Source organism: Protopterus annectens, chromosome 1.part0 (assembly GCF_019279795.1).
Source record: "Protopterus annectens isolate FY-2018-M chromosome 1.part0, PAN1.0, whole genome shotgun sequence".
Lineage (NCBI taxonomy): Eukaryota > Metazoa > Chordata > Ceratodontiformes > Protopteridae > Protopterus > Protopterus annectens.
The window spans coordinates 1,521,201,693-1,521,227,158 of record NC_056725.1 but is presented as its reverse complement, the minus strand read 5'-3'; the positions used below and the strand labels follow the sequence as shown (position 1 = coordinate 1,521,227,158).

Here is a 25,466-nt window from a genome sequence, read left to right as displayed (position 1 = left end):
CTCAGTTCATACTTCTTCCAGGACTATGGCCACTGGTACTGATTTTAGGACATTTGTATGGCTGCATTTTCAGAACCTCCCAGAGGATGTGAAAAAATGAAATTTTAAATGTTAAATGTTCCTTTAGAAAGAGATTTACTTTTTGGTTCCTCTGCTGCAAAGATTATCAGAAAGTGCAATGAAAGGGGTAAGCTGGTACTGGAATCTCTAAGATTTTTCTACTTTCCTTTCCAGTATTTCTAAGGGATTCTCTAACCCCTCATCTGGTTCTGGCAAAAAAAAAACAAAAAACAAAATAAACAGTCTCAACAAATTACTGGTAAACAGACATTTAAGAAGAAATGGTGGGGGTGGGGGGGTCAAAACACAATTAGGAACCCTCTCAACCCTCTCAAAACCAAGGAGAGTCTAACATGTCAGAATTAATATTTAAAGGACCTTGTACCCCCCCCCCCCGCCAACCTTGGCAATCTCTTTTCCCTGCCAGAAAGTCTGAATCTCCACTTTTCTCTTTGGCAACAGATACTCTTAGATAAATAGGTTCTGAAGATTATTCATCAAGGTTATAGATAGTAGTGGAAGTAAATCCTTCTTTTCCAGGAGATAATTCCTCATCCACCAGACCAGACTCCTTTACTTCCCCTTGTCCTTCAACACCTGCTGTCCTAGGGAGTGATAGAACCAGTTCCTCCTTCCCAGGTTGGGAAAGATTTTTATTCAAAGAGGTTTTTAGTGCTGAAGAAATAAAATGCTTGGAGACCAGTTCTGGATCTTTCTTTCCAAAATCTGTTTATGATAATGCTCAAGTTCAGAAGAATCACTTCACAACCTGTTGCTCTTCCTACTCATTCAATGTTCATTGTAACATTAGATTTAAAATATGCTTGTCATTACATTCCTATTCATCCAGACTTCAGGCCTTTTTTAAGGTTTGTGTTTGGATCACATTATTAGTTCTCTGCCTTACCCTTTGGGCTATTCACTGCACCAAGAGTGCTCGCAAAGTGTCTAGTTCCAGTTATAGACCATTGCTGGCTACAGGGATTCATGTTTCCATATTTAGATGACTTGCTTATCTTTACAGAGTCTTTTTCAAAGTGTCAGGAATCCTCTCTCTCTCTCTCTCTCTCTCTCTCTCTCTCTCTCATAAGTGATCTCTTACACAAACTGGGATTCTAAGAGAACATTAAAAAGTCTTTCTTGACTCCTCACAAGATTGTGTTTCTGGGATTTCAGTTATCAGTTAGTTACTTCAGCTTTTCTTCCACAGGAAAAAGTAGATCTATATCTAGAGCTATTTCTGTTTCTAGGGTTTTTCACTCAGACTTTGGTCATTGTGAGGGAATACCTGAGGAATCTTGATCACATGACTTCTATGATTCCATTATAGTCCTGGAAACACTCCACATGAGAAATATGTAGTGTTATCTGAAATCTCTTTGGTCATAGCACCAACACCCTTTGTCTTTTCAGATACCAGTGCTGGAGTTTGTCAGAAGGAAAATCACTTGGTGGAGACAACAGAAATCCCTAAATTCAGGTGTTTCCTTCTCCCTTCCAGTTCCAAAACACACAGTCACTGTAGACACCTGGGACTTTACTTGGGGAGCAGTGTCAAGAAGGACAGAAGTGCAAGGTGTGTAGGACACCAAGGCCAGCTCAAGCACATGAATATTAAAGAGATGCTTGCCCTGATTAAGGCATTCAACTCTCTGAATAATCTTTGATCCCCAGGTCTTGTTACAGACAATACCATAGTCATATAGTACATCAGCAAACAAAGGAGAACCAGGATATACCCCTTTTCAAACTAACTTCGTTAACTTGGATATACCTTCCCAGCAAAATCTCACTCTACAGGCACCCTACATTCTTTTAGAGCAAAACTGTGTGGTAGACAAGCTGAGCAGGGTAAGGACAGAACCTCATGAATGGAAACTAGATCAGAGAGTCTTCCAAGATTTGATCCATATGTGGGGAGTTCCTAAAGTCAACCTATGTATCTCCTCTCTGAACAATCAGTTGTCAAGATTCTGCTCCAGTACTCCTTTCCTTGGACAGCAATGTTCCTGTATGCTGTTTCACCTTTTCCACTGATATCCTGGGTACTTCTTATGACTCAGAAGGAATCCCACAAGAGGATTGTGGTGACTCCCTCCTGGCCAGGCAGCAGTGCTTCTCCCATCTTTTGGAACAGGACAGGGGTAATTACCACAAGTTTCCTCACAGAATGGACATTCTCACACTGGATAAAGAGTGTTTAATACACTGCAGCTCTAATCCCCTTCAAATGACTGCCTGGGTGACAGGGTTCTAATTTCCTTTAGTCACTTGATTACTGAGGTCATACAGCAGGTACTAATGGAGGCAAGACATTCTTAGTAGTTGTACTTGGTAAACAGCAGGTTAGTGAAGGGGAAGGGGGATACAAAAAAGTAACTTGTAGAATAAGATTTTTTTTGTTGGCTTTATTAATTCTTAATTGTACTTGGTAAATAGGAAGTGAGTGAAGGTGAAGGGGGATACAAAACAAAGTTGTAGAATAAGATTTTTTTTATTGTTGGCTTTGTTGCAATAATATAATTCTTAATTGCACTTGGTGGCTTGTTTACATTATTATAAAAATTAATATATTAAAACAGTCTTGAGTCTTAAGATGGCAAAGCAAAGTTCTAAATTAGTGATGTTCAGATCTCTCTCTCTCTCTCTCTCTCTCTGTGCAAGTGTACATGTGTGTGCGTGTGTGCACGTATGTATGCGTGTGTGTGCATGTGCGTGTGTGCATTTGCATGTGCGTGTGCATGTGTGTGTGTGTGTGTGTGTGTGTGTGTGTGTGTGTGTGTGTGTGTGTGTGTAAATATTGCTTCCCAGCTGTATTGTATGGCTATTTTATAAATCATTAAAGACTGAAGTTAGAAAATAACAGACATTTGAGTTTCAGATTTCATACCCTTCAGAAAATTCATACTAATGCAAGACCTACTATTCTATTAACTTTCTAAGTTTATAAGAGCAATATTTAAAAATTGTTCTTATTTTGGGGCCTTTTTCCAACTTCTATTTATGACTTTGTTCAGTTTTCTTGCTCTGAGGTTGACAGGTATGACAACTGTGCCAGGGCTGTCACCATTAGCCAGAGATATTTCAAATTGTGACATACTTGTTGCACCCCACTCCCCCATGTAGTGACTCTGAATGTGCCCAAGCAAGGCAAGGAGCAGTTATGCAGTGTAAATGTGCAGAGTATCCCCCATCCAAGGTAGATACAAGTAGTACAAAGGCTTTTCATCTTTCCCTGATTTTGCAGAATGTTCTGGTTTTCTTTCATATTTTTATACTGTTGATTTATGCTTCTTATTATTCAGAAAATGCATGTTGTTGCAGTGCCTGTTGCTCTGTGTTTAAGTATCAATACTTTAATGACCATCAGGTAAGCTTTTCTGAGGTTGTAAGATGCAAGTAAGCTTTAATAAGCATACTGTTAAAGAATTATCAGAATTGAAAGCCTTTTTGTTGTTGCTATGCAGAGAATATTTACGTAACTAGATAACGTATAAGCCTTAAGTACTGAAATACATACAACAGTATTTGTAATAAAGGACAGGATTACAGTATTTTCAGAAGCTCATTACATTTGTTTGAGACTTGCAGTTATCTTTGCAGGCTTTACTGTAAACTAAACAGAATGCCAATCTATCATGTGTGGTCCATAACTTGTGTAGTAATCCTTTAAGCAATTTATCTAGGGCTTGTTTCTTGTTTGCTGTTCATTTTTTACTTTGATCATGTTTTCCCCATGAAACAAGTAAATAGTTCAGGCAGCAGGTCTTTTTTGGAAAAGAAACATTTTCCCAAGTGGGGGTATCACAGAGATTGCTACTTTCACCATGTTAATTGGTACTTTTGTAAAGCTGATTTCTGAATATAAATTATAATTAGAACTGCAGTGCAAGGAGAAGTGGTTTGAGTTGAGTGCTGCTTGTTGTTTTATACTTGATTTTAACTAGCATTCCAGCAATGCATTTAAAAAGTAATTTATTTTTTCATGCCTCACAACCTTTTTTTTTCCATCTAGATATTAAGTAAGCTGTCATGTAGCCAATGCATTTAAATATTTTTTTCCTCTCCACTTCATTTTGTCTTGATTGGACTCTCATAATGACAGTTTGGCACCCAGGGCAGCATATTTAATTAAAGTCCCAGTTTTTGTAGTTTTGAGCATAGCTCCACCCCTTTCTAGTTGGCTACACCCATTCCCGTTGGTCCCACCCATTCAGCTGTCTCCTGCAGCCCCCCTTTGGTTTGAAGTCACCAGCCACCACTGACAGTGAGTCAAACCTATTGCATTTTCCACAGAGACAGTGTTTCTTTGAGAACTAATCTTTTTGTGCCTAAAGTGATATCCAAGTTTACTTGAAACCAAACTATCCATCTCCCCATTTTCTTTCATGAACCCAAAAATGAGGTAGAAAGGCCACTCCACACCCTGTATGTCCACAAAGAATCATTGTTATCATCATCCCCCTATTTGCCATTTTCTACACAGGGCTGGGGTGTTGTGTAAACTGTCACCGTTTCTCTCTTGATTCAATGCCACTTTCCTTCCTTCTTTGACAATCATACCTGACTGTAAAAGATCTTTTCTCACACAATCCATCTATCCCTTTGTTGAATGCTTTAATTTCCTCTCGACATCTCCTTGTCTGTCCCAAATCTTCTTCACCATAATGTCTTCTGCTTTTCTGCTCATGTGCTTAAACCACAGTAATCTGTTGTCTTTGACCTTCTCAGCAGTTGAAACTACTCTGGCTTCTGCTCTGATGTCCTCGTTTCTTCATATGAGCCACAGTGTACATCATACTGCCAGTCTAAGGCACTTTATCGCCATCCTCTCTAGCTTCCACAGCTGCTCTGCCTTTACTGCTAAGGTTTCTGTACCATACAGTAGTACTGGTCATAACACTGTTTTTACACCTTACTTTTTTGCCTCTTTGGCATTCTTCTTATACACACTACCCCTGACACTCTGTGCCAGCTGCCTGTAGCCCCTTTGATTCTAGTTTTAACCGCCTAATTCAGTCTCCCTTTCTCTCCAACTACTCCTCCCAGAGACTTGAAGCTGTTAATCTGTTCCACTGTTTTCCCTTTTCATTTCTTAGCTTCTTCTTATTTCCCCCTTTGCTGCCATTGCAAATGTCTTATCTGTACTCAGCTTCATGTGTGTCTTCAGTTTTGCATTCCATTCCCCTGTCATTTGCTGAACTTCTGAGAATGACTGTAATGAAACCTCATATGCGTATAGCTACTTTGATGATCTGTCTCTTCTGACTTGTTTTCTGATGTCATCCATCGCCATTATGAACAGCAGTGGGCTCAGAGCTGGACCCTGATTAACACACACTCCCACTGGGAACCTCTCTTTGAGACTGAACACTGTTTATACTTAAGTCACTGGATCCTTGTCCATGATCTGCACTAATTCTAACAATGTTTCTGGGACTTTAAGCCATTGCAGGACTGCCCAAATCATCTTTTTTGGGACCTTGTCATATGTTTTCCCCATGTCTAATGCCCAGTTAGACTCTTTCCTTGTCTCTAACATCCTGTCAACCATCTGTCTTATTACAAACACTGGTTCTGTTGTGATGCATCCTGATTTAAATCTGAACTGCTCATTTCCCACCTTACTTTCCACTATGTGATTCATTTATTAAGCACTATCTCCAGAACTTTCATGTAGTGTGACAGAAGCTTAATATTCCTGTACTGCCCACAGCTGCGGATGTCCCCTTTGTTCTTGAACACTGGCACTAGTATGCTTATTCTCCAGTCATCTGGAGTAAGCCTTTCTCTCCACACTGCTAAGAGTACCCTCAGGTGCCATTTTCCCCTTTCCCACCTACATCATCTGTGCCTGCTATTTTCTCTGAATTCATTTTCTTTAGTGCTGCTCCTACTCCTTTTATGGTGGGCTCCTCTTCTTTAATCATAGAATGATTCTGGGGCAGTACAGCTTCTGTGCAGTTTTCTTCATTTAGAAGCTGTTGAAAGTACTCTTTCCATCTGCCTTTGATTTCCTATGGGCTGGTGAACAGTCAACTTCTCTCTTAGCCTCTTTGTTAGACAACCAGAAGTTTTTCTTAGCCTGGTCCTTCTCTCCTATCTACCACTTTTCATGTACTCCTTTCTTTTGATGACTTTCTGGATTTCTGCCTTTCACAGCCAGAGTTCCTTGTATACCTCATTTGCATGCCTCACTGAGCCACATACCTGTTCTGTAGTCCTGACACATGCTGTTTTGAGGCATTGCCATTCTTCTTCGACTCCACCTATTTCCTCTTCTTCCTGAGATGCTAGATCCCTGAGTAATTCATTGAACTGTTTTACTTTTGATCCAGTAAACTTCCTAGTCTTCAGCCTAGTCTATGTTGCCCATAGAAGCTTCTCTGACAACTTCTTGCAGCTGATTGTGGCAACCATTGGCTTTTGCAATGGGCTGACTGCTTCATTTGGGATGAATTTGCAGTAACTGATTCTACTCCAGTGCCCTTTCCTTACTAGGAGGAATTCTACCTGAGTAACATGTTGTCCACTCTTGTATATGAACTTTTGACTGTCTCTCTTGCTGAACCACGTGTTGGCCATCATCAAGCCATTTGTCAGATTGAAGTCTTGAATGGCCTCTCCTTTATTTCTGTTGCACCAAATATTTGGAACCAGGCAGCCCTCATATCCTGTTCTGTCTATCCTGACATGTGCATTCAGGTCATCCATTACTAATACCACAGACAACCCAGGTACTATCCTGACAGAATTACATCTTTCAGATCTTTGGATCAGTTGTTCATTTCTTGTGAAGCTAAGAAGAAAAACCTGTGTCAAAACAGGCTATTTCCAAAGGTTGTCTCAGGCTATTACATTTTGTTATACTCAATACAAAAAACTGTTCCAGGCAGTTCAAGGCACACTCTGCTGGGGCCTTGGCTTCATCTCTGCTTTTTGGAAAAGGTTTGATTCTAGAAGTATTCTAAAGCAGCAACTTGGTCTTCTGTACATGCATTTACAAGGGATTACAGGCTTTATTCCTTCTCTAAGTCTAGATCAGGTTTCGTTATGACCATTCTCCAGGAGTCCTGGACCCCTCCCCCTTACATCTCCCAAATCTGGCAAGATAGGGTAATCTACCCATGTAGTTAAGGCTACTGCAGCAGTGATCAGTATGATGAACATAGTACAACTGTATAAATAATCTGATCACTGCTGCAGTAGCCACTCCCTCCCTGCATCCCACTTATTTCTATGTTTCATGTCATGTTGTTTATGCCAAGGTGCAAATATTTGTTTTTTGCTATTCCTAACATTGTCCTTTCAGGGCACAGCCTCCATCTCTCTGGTGGCATGAAAGCTCTGAGGGGCTTGGCACTCAAACCTGCCCTTTTAGTTAGTTCAGCTTGAGCTGGCTGATGGTTTGTGTGTGTGGAATGTGCCCTGAAGCTTTGGATGCTGGCTAGCTGTTATATCCTTGGCAGGATATAACCCTTATCGCTAAAATTATTGCAGCAATCAACATTCAATCATCTTCTGTTATGGTAAGTTTGCTTACACAACTGTACTTTTTTGCTCATACCCTGATATGCATTGACCTGAGAGTTGATCCTTATATATATATATATATATATATTATATATATATATATATATATATATATATATATATATATATATATATATATATATATATATATGTATATATATAGATGTATATAGATATATATCACTGACATTCACTTCACCAAGATGAATACACTGACCAGTCAGAAAACCGACGTCCGGAATACTGACATTCCGACCCAAGGTAAGTAACCGTTTGGCCGTCCCGAAAAAAAACAAAAAAAAAAAAAACAAAACTAAATCCATCCCCTTAACTAAATATACCAACTCCGAGATTGCACTACTGTGGGTGTAAGGGGCAAAGTTCAACAGGATAGCCAAGCGTTTTTTATATATATATATATAGAGAGAGAGAGAGAGAGAGATAGAAATATATAAATACAGATCGATAGATATGTACGTGTGTGTGTGTGTGTGTGTGTGTGTGTGTGTGTGTGTGTGTGTGTGTGTGTGTGTGTGTGAGTGTGTGTATAAGCAGGAACTGTGTTGGTGAAGCTGATATAAGTTAAAATGGTCACACCTTTAAAATTATAAGGACTTGAAATTATCATCCTTACAATTTTGATAGGCTGGCCTGAAGATGATACAGCTGCTCAGTGACTTCTGCAGCTTGAAGAGGAGGCAAGCAGAAGTACAGAGCTATTGTTTATATTAGTTATGCAAACAAAAATAAGATCTGGAAATAAAACACTAGATACCAGATGTAACAAAGAAAAAAAAGGAAAAGAATACAGACAGTATGGGGACAGTTTGATTATTTGGTCAGTGGAAAATGAGACATGTTCTGAAATAAGAATTCTTATAAAAAATGAACAAATATGAATTTTAGATGTAACAATAGTAGTGCCAGGATGAGTAGTGATATGTGATAAGAGAATGAGACACAATGTGTTAGACTAATAACATTTTATGGATATACTTATATGACAGAGAGAAAAACATTGTTTGAAGAAATAAAAAAAATTGGTTATTAATATGCCAGTAGTGATGGTTGGAGATTTTAACTGTAACCATAGGAAAGAAAGGGGAAAATTGACACAGGATAATATGATAAAAAGGGATGTAATAAAATGTCAAGATTTAAAAGTAGGAAAGAATAGAGAATGGACATATAACTGGGGGATTTTTATGACTGAAATTGATTATATTATTTATTCTAAAGGCATGAAATAAATAAAGGGGAGGAGGACAGATGGCAGAGTTTTCAGATAATAGAGCAGTATGGGCTAGAATAGGGGGAAACAGCAAAATAATAATAAAAGAGGGAAAAGAGATAACAAAATTGACTGCAAAGTTTAAATAGGAAGAAGAAATGATAAGATAGAATAAAATATTATGAAAAAGTCATGACAATGAGACCATCTTATAACAATTGGATACAGTGGTGGGTAGTAAATAAGCAGAAGCAAAACTATATATTTAGAACTGAAAGAGGAATACACAAAATAATATTAAATATAAAGAAATTGAATGGAATTATGAGAAATAAATAGAAAAAGGAAGTGATAAAATATAGGAACAAAAAAAGATGTATGAAAAAATAGAGAAAAGTTAGTGGAAAAAATAAAGAGTTTTTAGAAAATTGTGTAAGAATAGAAGAAATAGAGAAGAAGATAAAAGAAGGTTCAGATGAATCGGCACCAGGATTAGATGATGTAAGTTATGACTATTGTAAGGAAATAAATAAGATGAAAGAGAAAGTTGTTATATTACATGAATGGATCAAGGAGGGTATAATGGAGGAAGGCATATGTGGGAGTGATAACATTTATATGGAAAAAGGATGAAAAATATAAAAAATGGAGACCCATAACACTGGGGAATACTGACTATAAAGTTTTTTTTTATGAAAATATTACAAAAAGGGATAGAGAAAGTATTGGATGAGGTTGAAGGAGAAGTGATTTATGTTATAAAAGGAAGAGTAGTGAAAGAAGTAGCAGACATGATGCTGAAAGAAAATAAAGAAGTTAGACAGATAGGATGCAACGCAACTAAAGCATCTGATAAAGTGAGCCACAAAGCACTGTGGCAGATTTTAGCAGCATATGGCATAGTAGAAAAAATATTAATGTTATAAAGAAATGTTATGAAAATTCATGGGTTCAAGTTATGATTAATGGATGGGAAGAGAAAAGTAAAACAGGGATGCCTGATGAGCATGTGTTTATGTGAATTAGTAATAAATCCAGTAGTTCAGACATGCATGTATGAAATGAGGGAGGCAAGATATGAGAGGGAAGGAAATATTACCAATATGTATAGCATATGCAGATGATTTAGTACTAATAACAAAAAAATGAAAGAGATGGATAAGTGTATTTCTAATAGTGATTGAAAAGCTATTAAAAAGTCTGGCCTGCAGTTAAAAGAAATGAAATGTAAGGGATTTGGTGATACAAAAATAAACAGAATATATTTCAGAAGAAAGGAAGTAGTGATCTTGAGGGTGCCATTTAGTGAGTATATAAGTGTAATAAGTCAATGGAAAGAGATACTGGAACAGATAACAAAAAGTTAGCTTTTGGGAAAGTTTTTACTCAGCATTTCAGAAAAAAGACATATATGCTGAATACTTATGTATTAGGAAAAATAGCATATTTAGGGATATATATATATATATATATATATATATATATATGTGTGTGTGTGTGTGTGTGTGTGTGTGTGTGTATCCCACTCAAATGGAAAAAAGGTATTAGAGAGTTTTAGCTTCATTTGGTGCTGAAGGCTGAACCTAGTGAGAAGAGGGATAATTCATAACAAAAAATAAGAAGATGGTTTGAATTTAAAAAAAAGAAAAACAATACAGTGGTGCACTTAGCATCTTTGCATTTACTTTGAGCAGTGGGACCGGTAAAAGAAAGACAAAAGAAACAATAGGTAAGATGCTATATAAAAATAAAAAAAATGTATAGGACGAAAAACAGGGAAAATGAAAGAAAAAAAACAGGATGGAAGAAAAAGAATATAACAAAAATTAAATTATGGAAGTTAAAAGTAAGTGAATACCATGGGGAAGGAAAGGAATGGTATAATATGATTTTAGATTTTTTTTTTGTTTTGTTTTTTTTGGTGTACCTATGGAAGGAATTAAAAGAAGATGAAAAAAGGCAATAAAAGATGGAAGAAAAATGTTTGAAAGGTTTTATAAATTAGAGGATTCTTTGTGAAGAATGTACTGGTGAAAGAATATGAAATATACAGTGATGAAGGCAAGATAATTTGCTGACTGTAGTGAAGAAGAAACAACAAAACAGTTTTTTGGGGGGATTGCAAAAAGAATAAAGAACTTTGGGACAAGTTTAAAAATCAATATAATTATAAAGGATTTTAATGTACAAATATGAAAATGGTATTATATGAGAATTATGATAAAATAAAGAAATGTGAAATTGATAAATGGGATAAAGTGCAGTTTGTGACAATATGGGTGTCATGCAAAAAGATGTTATAATTTGTTATATAACAAGAGAACGGAAGAGGATGATGTATTAGCTGAAATAAGAAAAAATGATGGGGGTAGAAGATAAATATAAAAGAAAAAATAATGAAAGAAATAGGATTGTTTGTAAAGTTTTTTTTGTGTTCATAACTTATAAATAATTTTAGGTATAAATGTAATAAAATATACTGTATACTATAAATAATTGATTTAAATTTTTATATTATATAAAATGAATGTAAATATTAATAAAGCACCACCAGCTCAAGTAGAAGGGAACTCAGTTTAGCATGTCATCAGAAGAAAGACACACTTAGGAGTGCAATAGTCCTCTAATTCTGCACTGCAGTGTCCACAAGCCAGTCACCTGGAGTGGAAATAAAACTCACAAGCTTCTGGTTTTCCAGAACCAAAGATGAGTGTGCTACCTACTGCATCAACAGGTGTGCAGTTCCAAGTCAGTGTCAGTGGTGCAACAGTTAGCAGACTCAGCTTTGGAACAGAAGGTTGTGGGTTCTCTTCCTGCACCAGGTAGGTTGATAGCTGGCACTGCAGTGCAGTATAAGTGGAGTGTTACACTCCTGAATGTGCCATCCTTTGGATGAGATGTTAAACTGAAGCCCCATCTGCTTGAGTTGGTGGTAGGTCAGGTGGATGCAAAGGATGTGCAGGTTGTGCAACATATTTTATGTGGGCAAAATGAAAAGGGCCTTTAAGCAGAGAGTAAATGAGCACTACTATGATATTAAATGCAAAAATAAAAACAATGCACTTTTCAGTCATGGACAAATATCCAATGTATTTTTTTAGGTTTTTTGCCATTGATCATGCGAACCTGGGACCCCGGGGTGGCCCAGTGGATGATTATTTAGAATTATTAGAGTTAAAATGGCAAATTAAGTTGAATGCAGGCTCATATCCTGGCATCAACGAGCATATAAGTATTATGCCCTTGTTGAAGCTAAGAGCTTTGTTTTATATTTAAAAAAATATTTTAAAAGTATTTAAAAATATTTTAAAGTTTTTTTATTGTTACTTCATGGGTTTATTACCCCATTTTTTTGTATCACAGTGTTTACAGTTTGTTATATATTTATATACATTTATATTCATTGGTGATATGTATGTGTGTTTACATTTTTATATTTATTTGCAATATGGGAGTATACTTTTTCATATGTCTTGGCAATTTAAGTCAGGTATTATTTCCTTTAAATATGTGCATTATTTGACAGGAAGTGATCTAATAGTAGGATGTGATGTCAGGGTTTTTGCCTTTTGGGAGGGTATTTAAATTCTTTGAGTTGTATTATGTGTATTCTGATGAAGTTGGTTATTCTGACGAAAGCGCTTAATCTGTGGACTATTGTGTTTTGAGTGTGGTTTTATTGAGAACCCAATAAACTGTCATTATTTGTACCTGCTGAGTGGTTGTCTGGATACCTTATACTTGTTTTTCTTGGTTTGTGTTTCCTTTGGACAGAACCGTTGGATGTAAAAGATCCCATAACATGCATAGAAAAGAAGAAGTGAAGTTCCCCAGTGCCCTGGCTAAATTTCCCTGAGTAGTATAAATACCACCTTGGGTCTCCCCTATAATGAGGCTAGTAGCCTAGTGGGACTAACCTGGCCAGCAAAGGATGAATAAATAAAGATAATAAATAAAATGTTTGGCAGAGCTTCTGCATCTATCTGTGCATTCCCTGTCCTGTGGTTTGGAGTATTACACATGGCAGTGGCTTCTGTTTTGTAGTAAATATTGCTTTCTTTATGTTACAAAAAAAAAAAAAAAAACTTCATTGGGGGATTCTAGTGTCCTGCTTGCCTGTTTTTGAAACATGTAGATGACGGTTATGCAAGCTGTGTTGCCATTTGCACATGGATCATGCAATATTATCTTATGTGACCTTGTTGTGATGTTGTGCAAGAATCAATAATTTTTTAAATGGGACACCTTTTTTTGCACTAGTCCTAAACACCGGATATTGTGTTTAAGAATTTCACTTTAAATTTTTAGTATTTTAATGTAAGATTGATGTGAAGAGCAGGGATGTGCTGTCACCAACATAATGGAGAATTTCAATGAAAACTATTCTTGTTTATACTGTTTACTAGCACTTATTCTTCTCAGGACATTGCATTCTGTTATAAGTCAGGTATTTAGAAAAGGTGGAAGATTCTCAGGATATATGTAGACATGAAGACATGCAGCCTTCTACCTTTGTGGTAGAATGAGTGACTTAATGGAGGAATACAACATATATATTTGCGTATTTTCACCCTCACTATCTGTTGACCATCAGCTACTTCTTGGATATTTGGCACCTTCATTCTCATTCACAAGGTGAAGGGTCAACCATCAAGGACCATCATTTAGACATCAGTGAAGGTGGTCTATATTTTTCCTTTTCTCCCCAGCTATAGTTATCAGATAGTTATCAGGGAGCAGCATGCAAAAGACTTTCTCTCCATGTGCCCCTGCCTTTCCCCCAGAGTGTCCTTCCAAGTGTGTGTGGGCACCCTTCCTCTGTGAGAGGTAACCAGGCCACACCCATTCATTCCTCTCTCTCCTTGCCTGGTTCCTTCAGTGCCAGAGATTCTAATCAAACCCTGGTCACTTGGGTCACAGTAAGGGCTCTATCCCATTGCACCATGGTGCTAGCTAGAAATCTCAAGCTATTTAATAATTTGCAGGTTAGGTGAAGAATCAAGTTGAGTATCAGTCAAATCAATACTTTCACATTACTGATTTATTAGCTGAGAAGTGATAACACTGCATCTAATTTAAAAGTCTGTGGATGGTTTGTTCAAGTTCATCCATTGTCATGCTTCCACATAAGTTACAGGAATATGAAGCAGAACTTGTGCTCATATACACAAACTGAATCATGCAAAACTGATTATCAAATAAGGTGACAATAACACGTAATACCAAACAATTTTCAAAATGCTCCTACCATCTGAATCCAGCTGGTCATCATTGGGCACCAAGCGACAGTTGTCTCTGTCATCGGGGATACCATCATTGTCATCATCCCAGTCGCAGGCATCTCCTTTGCCATCCTTGTCATGGTCAGCTTGGTTTGCATTGGGAATGTAGGGGCAGTTGTCCAAGTTGTTTTGATGACCATCTTCGTCAATGTCCTCATTATTGTCACATTTGTCCCCAACTAGGTCATTATCTGTATCTGTCTGCAAAAGAGAGTTACAGGTATGATAGATGCTATTGAAACACATTATTTTTGGATGTCATTATATAGTATATCTGTGTCATTTACAGTATGCAGTACCATTATTTTAAAATGTATAAATCCAATTACCCATCTGCTGGAAGATGTAACTAAAATCCTGCAACTCTGGTTTGATGAATGTCTTTGGCACTGAAGGCACTGACTAGTGATGAAACTGGAATAATGGAGCAGAGTCTGCTTTCTTGTGTTGGGATAGGGTGTGGGGTGCATGCCTGGAAGTATGGACTCTGTTTTAAAATTCTGTGTGGTGAATGCGGACTTCTGGAGGTGACCCATTTAGGGAGGGTAAGACGACTGGGAGACACTTTACTTTTCACAGGGACTAACTGCATGTCATCCATTGGGATGGCATGGACACACATGCAAGAAGCCAGTTAGGCTTAGTAGAGCCCCCCAAAGGTTCCCAAAATGAATTATAGCATCACTTTCATTGCTTGATCCCTTAACACTGGTAGGAAATTATTGGCTGTAGCTACTGAAAGGAATGGGCTGCCTGGGCAGATGGAATGTAGGACTGATGATCATCAAAGGATTGGAGGGCCAAAATAAATTAATAACTCATCAGTTATTAGTCATGGCATTCTGTGAGCCTGACTTTATCTTGCTCAAAGCATCTAATCTAAAGGTAGTTCTGAATCTAAACTTGATAAATGAAAGAGTTAAAACAATATGGTTTAGTATATTAGGACGCAAGGTAATGGAAGCAGACTGTTACTGCATGCAAAAAAAAAAAAAAAAAAAAAAACCTCCCCAGGGCATATTCTGTGTTATTCTTATTCTGAGATCTGTGCTACTTCAGACTGGACATATTTACTCAGGGCTGCTAATCTGACCCCACCCCATGTTCTATTATTCTTACCTTGAGATCTGTGTGATCCCTGAGTGTAGATATTCCTAGCTGGGGGGTGGGGGTGTTGGGGGGCAATTCTTCACATACAGTCATGTTGTGCTTCCATCCTTAAAAAGGTTATTTACTGTCAATGCTAATTCATTTGTATAACTACTAGAAAAGCTGTATTGAATTTTTAAGATTTTTTTAATCTTTTACAAAAGAAATTTCTGGGTCATGCCCCAAGAATTTGCTGAAAATTGTTTGTACAGGCTGGGTATTTCAGAAATACATATTAACAATTCAAAGCATACAGTTCCAGATGTTCTGTAGTCCAAATTCATGATGTACATCAATATTATTTCTTAGCAGTGTGGTCAACTCATACCAGCTAAGATTCGTCTATATTTTATTTTTAGTTAACATCTGGGCTCAAACTAAAATTCGGAATTTCAATCATAGTACCATTCAGTTTTTAAAATAAGCCAGTTAGAAGAACCTTAATAGTCAAATGCAAATACCTCTCATTTTCCGTAGCCAGCCATGGTTAATCATTCCCACTGAAATTAATTCTCCTCTGCATTGCTGCTATTCCATCTCCCTCAACGTTTGCCTGCTTCTTGTTTCTCAAGACTGATACGCCCATATTCTACTTTTTCTCAGTATCATGTGAGACCAGAGCAACCATTTACTCAACAGATATGATATTTTTGTGTATGTTTATGTATTCCGTTACATGCCTTTCAGATTGTTCATAATGTCACGTATTTCCTGTATGTTAGGTAGGCTTTCACATTTCCACTTCTGTGTTACTGCTTTATTAGAACATTATTAATCTAATTAAGGTATTGTATTGCATTGTTTTATAGTTCCATCCCATCCTAATAAAAACTCACTTTTTAAGATTGAATTATCATCTAAGGACTTTATGTATATGCCCTGAAGTTATTCTTTCAAATGAGTTAACTTTGTTCAAGACAAAAATATGTTTCAAGTCTCCTACCTCCTCTAACCTACTCATCCAACACCTATCTTCTGCTTGTGGGAACATTTTATTTATTCTTCTTGGGTGTAGAGATTTTTGTGCAAGCAAAGATGCTAAGTGTACTGGCCTTTGTGGAATATTTAGGGACCTGAGATACAGCTTGTCACTGCTCATTTGAGTATCCCATGCATGACATTATCTCCCAGTCAGCTTTTAACTTCCCTCAATCTTTTATGATGTGCCTCAGGTGTATTGGACTCAATAGGTAACCCCTTCAGCTCCGGTTTCACTAGATCTGCCCCCTCTCTTCCTTGACAATTCCTTGAGTTTAGTTACTGCCTCATGAAACTAGAGTCACCTTCCTGCAGTGCAAACTTCATTTTGCTACCTCCCAAGTTATTATTCTGGCCCCTCGATTAACGGTTTCCAGACTCCCTGCTCCTTTACCTTTGCTGGATCATGCCTAAGCTGCATCCTCTCATTGGGTACCAGCTTCAGAAAGCTGCATACAGAAAACCTTTGGTTTCTGTGGTATTTGATGCCTTAATAATCTTATATAGGCACGCTAATGTACATTTCTCCAAATTTTCCCTTCTGAATCTGTGACCATATCACCAATTTTCAAATTTCCTGTGCATTTTCTCCATGTGTCTACATCAGATACTTCCACATTGATTTCTATTATTACTGCATTTAAACTAATCATAGTTGTGTTGCTGTATAGTACCCTTGTGGATCGGATATTCCTAGGCCCTCTGCTTTACTGGCATGATTGATTTCTCTCATATCACCTTGGCTTGGAAGCTGCTATGGATCCCATTTGGGGGGCAGGTCCCGTTCTTTTCACTTTTCAAGACTTAACAGTGATCAAAAAGTCTTGAGCCAACCACAAAACACCTGAGCATTCTGATTGCACTCATATGTGTATATAAATATGATATATATGTGTATGTATTTTGGCTGTGTGTGTGTGTGTGTGTGTGTGTGTGTGTGTGTGTGTGTGTGTGTGTGTGTGTGTGTGTGTGTTTGTGTGTAGATTCATTACTTCTTCATTTGACATTTGGTAGCTCCTGACTTTACAGTTTTCCATTCTAACCAAAAATATCAATTACTACTTGGAAGTATTGAAGACTGCAGGTGACTTTCTTTATTCTCAGCAAAGAACTCTGCTGTAACTGTTAATAATCGGTTGTTCAGCCATATGAAGTGAAGGCATTTCAATAGTAGATATACATTTTAATGACAATAAATGGTATTAAAATTTTTTTAATCATACCATTTTAGTTTCCTTCAGTTGTAATACATTGATCTTTAAATAAGAAACATTTACAGTAATTTTAGTACTGCCACATCTGTCTCTAGTAGCATTGCTTTCAAAAATGTAATCAGAAGCATCATTTGTTGTATATTTTTCCAGCGGGTATATTTCAGTATCACCAAGCGCATCATACTAGACTTGTCTGACTGTAACTACAGCCCACTGTAATTATAGTCTCGAATATTCCTTATCAGCATTTGAACTTTCAGATTTATTTGTCCTTCTGCATCTTTACAAATTAAATTGTCATGTTTCATTTTGTTCTCTGTGTTATATTAATCTTTGATATCCCCTCCTTGAAAAAATGCAAATGGCTGGTATATGAAATTGTCCTCTCATACTCCACCTGCAGATATGGTCAGGCACCACAGCAAACTGATATGATGTCTATAATATCAAGCAAGACATCCCACTTAATGACTTGTACTATTTTAATGAGTCCATTCTGAAATGTGTTACTCAGTCAAAAGTGAGACCAGAAGTACACACAGAAGTCAAACATCAACTCAATAGTACACAGAGAAATCAAATATCAGCCCAATAGTACACACAAAAGTCAAACATAAGCCCAGTAGTACACACAAAAGTCAAAAGTCCAGTAGCACATACAGAAGTCAGACATCAGCCTAGTACCACACACACAGAAGTCAAACATCAGCCGCATAGCACACACAGAAGTCAAACATCAGCCCAGTAGTACATACAAAAGTCAAACATCAACCCAGTAGTACACACAGAAGTCAAACATCAGCCCAATGGTACACACAAAAGTCAAATGTCAGCCTAGTAGCACACAAACATCAGCCCAATAGTACACAAAGAAGTCTAACGTCAGCTCAGTAGCACACACAGAAGTCAGACATCAGCCCAGTAGTACACACAGCAGTCAAACATCAACCCAGTAGTACACACAAAAGTAAAACGAAAGGCCAGTCAAACATCAGCCCAGTAGTACACACAAAAGTCAAACATCAACCCAGTAGTACACACAGAAGTCAAATGTAAACCTAGTAGTACACACAAAAGTCAAACTTAAGCCCAGTAGTACACATAGAAGTCAAATGTCAGCCCAGTAGAACACACAGAAGTCAAACATATGCCCAGTGGTACACACAAAAGTCAAATGTCGGCCTAGTAGCACACAAACATCAGCCCAATAGTACACAGAGAAGTCTAACGTCAGCTCAGTAGTACACACAGAAGTCAGACATCAGCCCCATAGCACACACAGAAGTCAAACATCAGCCCATAGCAAACACAGAAGTCAAACATCAGCCCAGTAGTACACACAGAATTCAAACATCAGCTCCATAGCACACACAGAAGTCAAATATCAGCCCAGTCAAACAAACATCAGCCCAATAGTACACAGAGAAGTCTAACGTCAGCTCAGTAGTACACACAGAAGTCAGACATCAGCCCAGTACTACACACAGCAGTCAAACGTCAGCCCAGTAGTACACACAGAAGTCAGACATCAGCCCAGTACTACACACAGCAGTCAAACGTCAGCCCAGTAGTACACACAGAAGTCAAACATCAGCCCCATAGCACACACAGAAGTCAAACATCAGCCCCATAGCAAACACAGAAGTCAAACATCAGCCCAGTAGTACACACAGAAGTCAAATATCAGCCCCATAGCAAACACAGAAGTCAAACATCAGCCCAGTAGCACGCACAGAAGTGAAACATTAGCCCAGTAATAACACAGAAGTCAAATGTAAGCCCAGTGCTACACACAGAAGTCAAACATCAGCCCAGTAGTACACACAGAAGTCAAACATCAGCCCAGTAGTACATACAAGAGTCAAACATAAGCCCAGTATTACACAAAAGTCAAATGTCAGGCCCATAGCACACACAGAAGTCAAACATTTGCTGTTCCAGCAGCCTATATAACTTGTCTGGCAGCTACTTCAGCTTTACAGAGCAGAAGACATCCAAATTAAATATTTTCCCTAAGTATCATGCACATTCTTCAAGTTTTAGTAATGCTGATTTTGCTCCAACTCTCTGACAGATCATAAACCCTTCTGGATCAGTTGACCCATTTGTTTCACATACAGACATAGCTGTTCTTGAGAAGCCTCCTGCTTTTCCAGACTTTCATCATTTTAGCTTTGGATTTTTGCATTTGTTATCTGCTTATCTGAATAGCTTCTTACAGCTTATTCTATTTTTCAGCAATTTATTTGATTTTATATATTCCTTTAGTGGCACACTTTATTTTAAACAACTCTTACTGCATTTGATTTTTCTTTCCTCTAAGTTACTGGAAGTCAGATTTGCAACTTGAACTTTGTTTTTCTGAACAGCTGTATAATTCTTCCTAGACAGAGTTTTTTCTCCTCCTTTTCTGGCTGATTTTCTGTTACTTTCTCCATATTTCTTCTTTGCTGGCACTCAGGCAGTGTAATTATTAGTCAGTAACTGCATTTACCCAAATTGGTAACTTGCCTTTACTGGATATTTTTTGTTTCATAATTGATGTTTTTACACTTGTAGATCTCTAACTAGCCTGTTGGCTAGTGTGCAAACATCTTGGAAGTCTGAACTGTAAACAAAGCGAGTTCCCATCAGTTTTTGTCAATAACTGGTGCTATATATGTGCAGACGTAGTTTCTGGAGTTTAAGGTGTAACTTTGGCTGGTTGACTTGCAAGGCTAAGCTAAATTTAATTCAGTCTGTACTGTCTATTCACCTCTCACCATCACTCACATGCTGTGGACTCCCACAAGTTGTGGGACTGTCACAGTGGAATCATACCTCACAACTGTCCAGACTTTTGCAGAATGTCCAGATTTCTGCCTCATATTTTTGGTATGTTCCTCATAAAATATGTGATTTTCTGATAAATCACTGGGATGATCTGAGGACTGAAGTCACTGAATAATGACATACATTTGAGTTTCAGACTTCAAATCCTTCAGGAAATGCATGATAACACAAACCATGTTACTCTAACAACTTAAGTTTCTAAGAGCAATATTTAAAATTTGTCCCTGTTGTTGAACCTTTGTCTCTCCCCCCAACGCAATTTTGTTAGGCTTTGTCCAGATTTCTTGCACTATGAGGTTGAAAGGCATGAAGGGATGGTAGACTTTACTGCCTGATAAAATATGTGGGTCATAGTGTAATTATGGAAAATTATTCCAGTCATAAAATTGCTGTCTGTTGCTTCAGTAGTGTAGATTTCCTATGCTTTCCATTATACTTGGTCAATGACAGAGTTTCTTTCAAAATAAGAGTCCTAACAAATTTTTTTACTTTGTTAGCACCATCAGCAGTTAATGCTGTTGATATGCTCAGGTGCTGAAGTGTCGTTTTCTTTTGGAACATGGCTTTTTCACTGGGATCATTGGGCAACCCCTTTGGAATTCTTATTTGGCCAGCACTGTTGCACATTTCCTTAATTCCCAGTCAGCTGAGAATCACTTGCTAGTATCACACTGAATCAAAGCAAGTGATTACTCGACAGGTTTCTGCTCTTGTTAGGGATTGTCTCCCTTCCACAATATTGTGCAAACATGGACATATTACATATATGTTCGGGAGGGGGGGTGTTGGGGAGTACATTTTTTTAAAACGTATATATATGTCCATGATGTTTGTTTGTGTGTTTGTGTCTGTCTGTGTTTGTGTGTGTGGGGGGAGGTGCTTTTTCAATATGGCTAGGCTCACTAGTAACTGTAGTCCTTTAGAGTTTTCATTTTACCAGTGCTGTCCCATGTTTTCCTGATCTTTGGTCAGTTGAGAATCACTTGCTAGAATCATGCCAGATTGGAACAAGTGATCACTCTAAACCAGTTTATGATGTTTTGTGTTGTTAGTGCACAGGCTTTTTGTAAGATTTGAGTAGTCAGGGTTGCTTAAGATAGTCTCAGGTGATTGAATCTGGACATTGCAGAGTGGAAGATTTATTTTATGGTAATTTTCTGAGGTGGTATACTGTCCAGTCAGACTGATGTTATGCTTAAATTGGTGGCAGGCTAGCAGTAGGAGTGCCAGCTTTACAGCCAAGTTGCAAGACATTTTACAACTTTCAGTGTCTGAAACAGTTGGGTTGGAAGGAATTATACACCAGATTAAACCTTAATATAGAAAAGCTCAATACTGCGCACCTGATTGTCTACAGTATTATATTGAAGTAAGAACATTTGCTTATCATCTTCAACACGTAGAAAAGCTGAAAAAGAAGACAAAGTTACTTTGGAGATGGACATAAATGTGATCAGCTTCTGGAATTCTTTACCTACTTCAAGAACTTTCACAAGCATTGATGAACTCAAAAGTAGTCCCAGATTCTTTTGACTTAATAAGTGAAACTTCTCATATAACGAAATTAGATAGCTACCTTATTAAATCACTGTGCAGTTTTTCTAGGAATGTCTTTTCTTCTGTTTGCAACAGCAATCGCAGTGAATTACATTATGTATTGTATTTTTCGCTATTAGCTTTTGCTTATTTTGTCATGTAAACAAGTGATTGGCATTCATGTAGTTTGACAACTATGTATATGCTTCATTTGTTTTTACCTTTTGTATATTTTAGCAGAAATCTTCCACGTGCTTTCAAATGTGCAAAAGGACCATGCTTAATTACATCAAAATTTAATTCAACAAAGTATTGGTTTAAGGGTGTGTACTCACAACAAAGTATTAGTTTAAGGGTGTGCACACTTATGCAACCAGAGTATCATACGTTTTGTATTTTTTTTTATTTTTCCCCTAACAGATTTGTTTGTTTTTCAATTGAATTGTACAGGTTATAGGTCACATTAAAGGAGGGAAAAGCTTTGAAATGATTTATTGTGGTTTCAGTTTCACAAAAATCTGACATTTTAACAGGGGTGTGTAAACTTTTTATATCCACTATATATATATATATATATATATATATATATATATATATATATATATATATATATATATGTATATATATATATATATATATATGTGTGTGTGTGTGTATATTTATATTTATATATATATATATATATATATATATATATATATATATATATATATATGGGTCCCCTTCAGTCGATCGAACATTTACAAGTTTGAACCACATATGGCCAAGACCATATGTTCGAACTTGTAAAAGTTCGATCAGACTGAATGGAGATCTCCGTACAGAGTGGAAAGGGAAGCTTTCCCATTTCAGCAATGTAGTGCGATCTCGGAGTTGGTATATTTAAGTAAGGGGGTGTGGGGGGGTGGATATAAATGTTTAGTTTTGTGTTTTTTTGTTTTATGTGTTTTTATTTCAGTGTTCAAACTTTTATGAGTTCGAACATATGGTCTCGGCCATATGTGGGTCGAACTTCGATCTACTGAAATAGATCTATGCACACACACACACACACATATATATATATATATATATATACACAATGAGGAACCTTGTTTGCAGACAGAAACGCCTCCGAGTCAAAAAGCTTCTTAACGCTTTTATTTTGAACAAACCAAAAGAGCGTTTTCGCCACAGACCACTGCAGCTTCTTCAGAGAAACAAGTTAGACAAAAACACTCACTTTAAAAATACTACATCAGGAAATGACATATTCCTGTTTCCTGTTACCAAACAGTTGTATTTAAAAACACATACAAAGTGCTAAAAAGTTAAAGGCATCCCACATTTAGAATCATTTTTAAAAGTAGCACACAACAATAAGAAATGGATTCAATTATATGAAAAAAGATCTCAGCGACTTAACAATAATATGGATGACAAAAAACAGATGTCATTACTATTTACAATAAACTACTATACAAAATATGTAAGTAGATCTATCGAAAAATATACTCTAATACTCACTTAAAACATTAAAAACAAGTTTGCCTTATATGAGGTGTGTATAAGGGATAAATACTACTCATGTTTGCTCAGGCTTAGTTTATTAAACATTCTATTTGTGCTGTAACCATGCAGGACTAAGGAAGAAAGAAAGGAAGAAGAAGGGAGGGGGGGGGGGAGGAAAAGAAAAGGAAAAGGAGAAATATCCTTTGCCCTGCGGAAAACACGTGCGACCTATAAGATTCAGCACGTGAGAATCCATTGTGTCTTCCTACTAAGACCACTAAGACTAGGTTATAAACCTGACTGTTAGGTTAAGTAAGCCCTGAATAGTGGACGGTCAAGTCAACTAGCTAGACCTAATGTGTTAGTGCAAGGTGCTGATAACACACAACACTGCCAAATCATCCAATATGTGTTGCCTGATATACGGGTCAGACCTAAAATCAGAGAAAACTATATAATAACAGTGGTTTTACCTAAAATAACTTTTTAATTTAAGAACTGGGGCAATGTTGCAGTTAGTGTTAAGGCCAGGAAGACAGAAAGCGTCCAAGCGCAACTGCCAATCCAGCTCACAATTTTCTAGTATTAAAGATACAGGGCCCCCTCTGATTTTTAAGGGTACATGGTCTATAGCCATAAAGCTAAAACTATGTCCTGGGAACAATGCAATATGTTTGGCCAGTGCGTTGTCATCTTTACATGTCCTAATTGCATACAAGTGCTCATACATCCTATCTCGCAGTCTCCTGTCGGTTTTTCCGATGTAGAACCCAGAGCAGCAGTTGCACATAGCAATGTATATAACTGATTTGCTCTCACAATTAAGTGCATGTTTGATGACAAACTTCCTGTCCCTAACAAGGAATGTCTCCCCTGTTCGGACATTGTTACAGAAATTACAGAATCCACATCTGGACATTCCTTTCCTTTTATAAAAACTATGCTGTTGGATATCCCTTTGTAATAGTTCCTTCAAATTTTTAGATCGTTTAAAAATAAATCTGGGTTCGTCTCCCAATTTTCCTGCTAGTGATGGGTTTGAGGATATCAACCTCCAATTCTTACGGATGATGTCCAGAATTGCTTCTGAATTAGTACTAAAAATAGTGGCCGAAGCTCAAAGATAAATCTGTGTTTGATTCTCTGCGGTCAACATTGCTACCTATTAGACCACTTATAGGCACCTCATCTGTGAAACTACTAACTACACTGGAGGAGGCCTTTTGTTTAGTCAATAAAGGGGTGTAGAAGCCTCTAGTTCTTTTAAGAGTAACTTCCTCAATAAGTTCACAAACCATTTTCTCAGGATAGCCACGGTTAGTGAACATTTCCTTCAGAAATGAACATTCCTTAACAAAATCCACAAGGGTGCTGCACATTCTTCCTGCCCTCACCAGCTGTCCCTTCACTATAGATCTTTTCTGTTTGTGAGGGTGAAAGCTGGTGAAGTGCAGGAAAGAATTGCAGTATGTAACTTTCTAAAGACGGTGGACCTGAAGCACTGATGACAAATATCTTTCGTAAGTTTGACATCTAAATAATCCAGCTCGGTGGTAGAAAATTTAAAAGTGAACTTCAGGAACTCAGTGGAATTACTGATATTATCCACCAAGTTTTCGCTTCCAATTCTGACCCCCTGAACAGGAGGAACATGTAGATCAAGGTAGCGGGTGTAGAAGGTAACAGGGGCCATAATACCAGGAGATCAGCCAAGATGTTTGCTTCCCAGTACCCCATTACATAGTTTGCCACACCTGCTCCACATGGGAGCCGCCACCCGTTTCTGTAAATAGAAGTCACCCGTCAAATAGGAAGTAGTTACTGGTTAGTACTATTTCAAGTAATTCCATAACCAGTTAGACCTCCAATCTGGGCCCAAACTTTTGTAACATTGACCCTGTCCATTCAACCGCCTCTAAGTGTGGTATGCACGTATAGAGGTCAATGACATCAATAGTTAACAAGTTGTCATCTTCATTGAATGGCAGTTTGTTTATGTTGTCCAAAAATGTCCATGAGTCCTTACACACACTTGGAATGTACTTGCAGCATTTGTCCAAGATGTGTGTGATTAGTTGGAACATGGGTAAGTAATAGAGGATCTACTGTCAATTAAAGCTCTCATAGGGGGGTCAGTAACACTTTTGTGGATTTTAGGGA

The 25,466-nt window shown here is 37.5% G+C and overlaps 1 protein-coding gene across 2 annotated transcripts in view; it reads right to left on the bottom strand.

The window, feature by feature from the left end:
• The window catches only part of THBS2 (thrombospondin 2), a 534,332-nt gene that overhangs the window by 91,368 nt on the left and 417,498 nt on the right, over positions 1-25,466 (bottom strand). For both annotated transcript variants that reach the window (XM_044067817.1, XM_044067825.1), the window contains exon 17: positions 14,073-14,307. In XM_044067817.1, the coding sequence (XP_043923752.1) occupies positions 14,073-14,307 (235 nt within the window). The remainder of the gene's footprint in view (positions 1-14,072; positions 14,308-25,466) is intronic.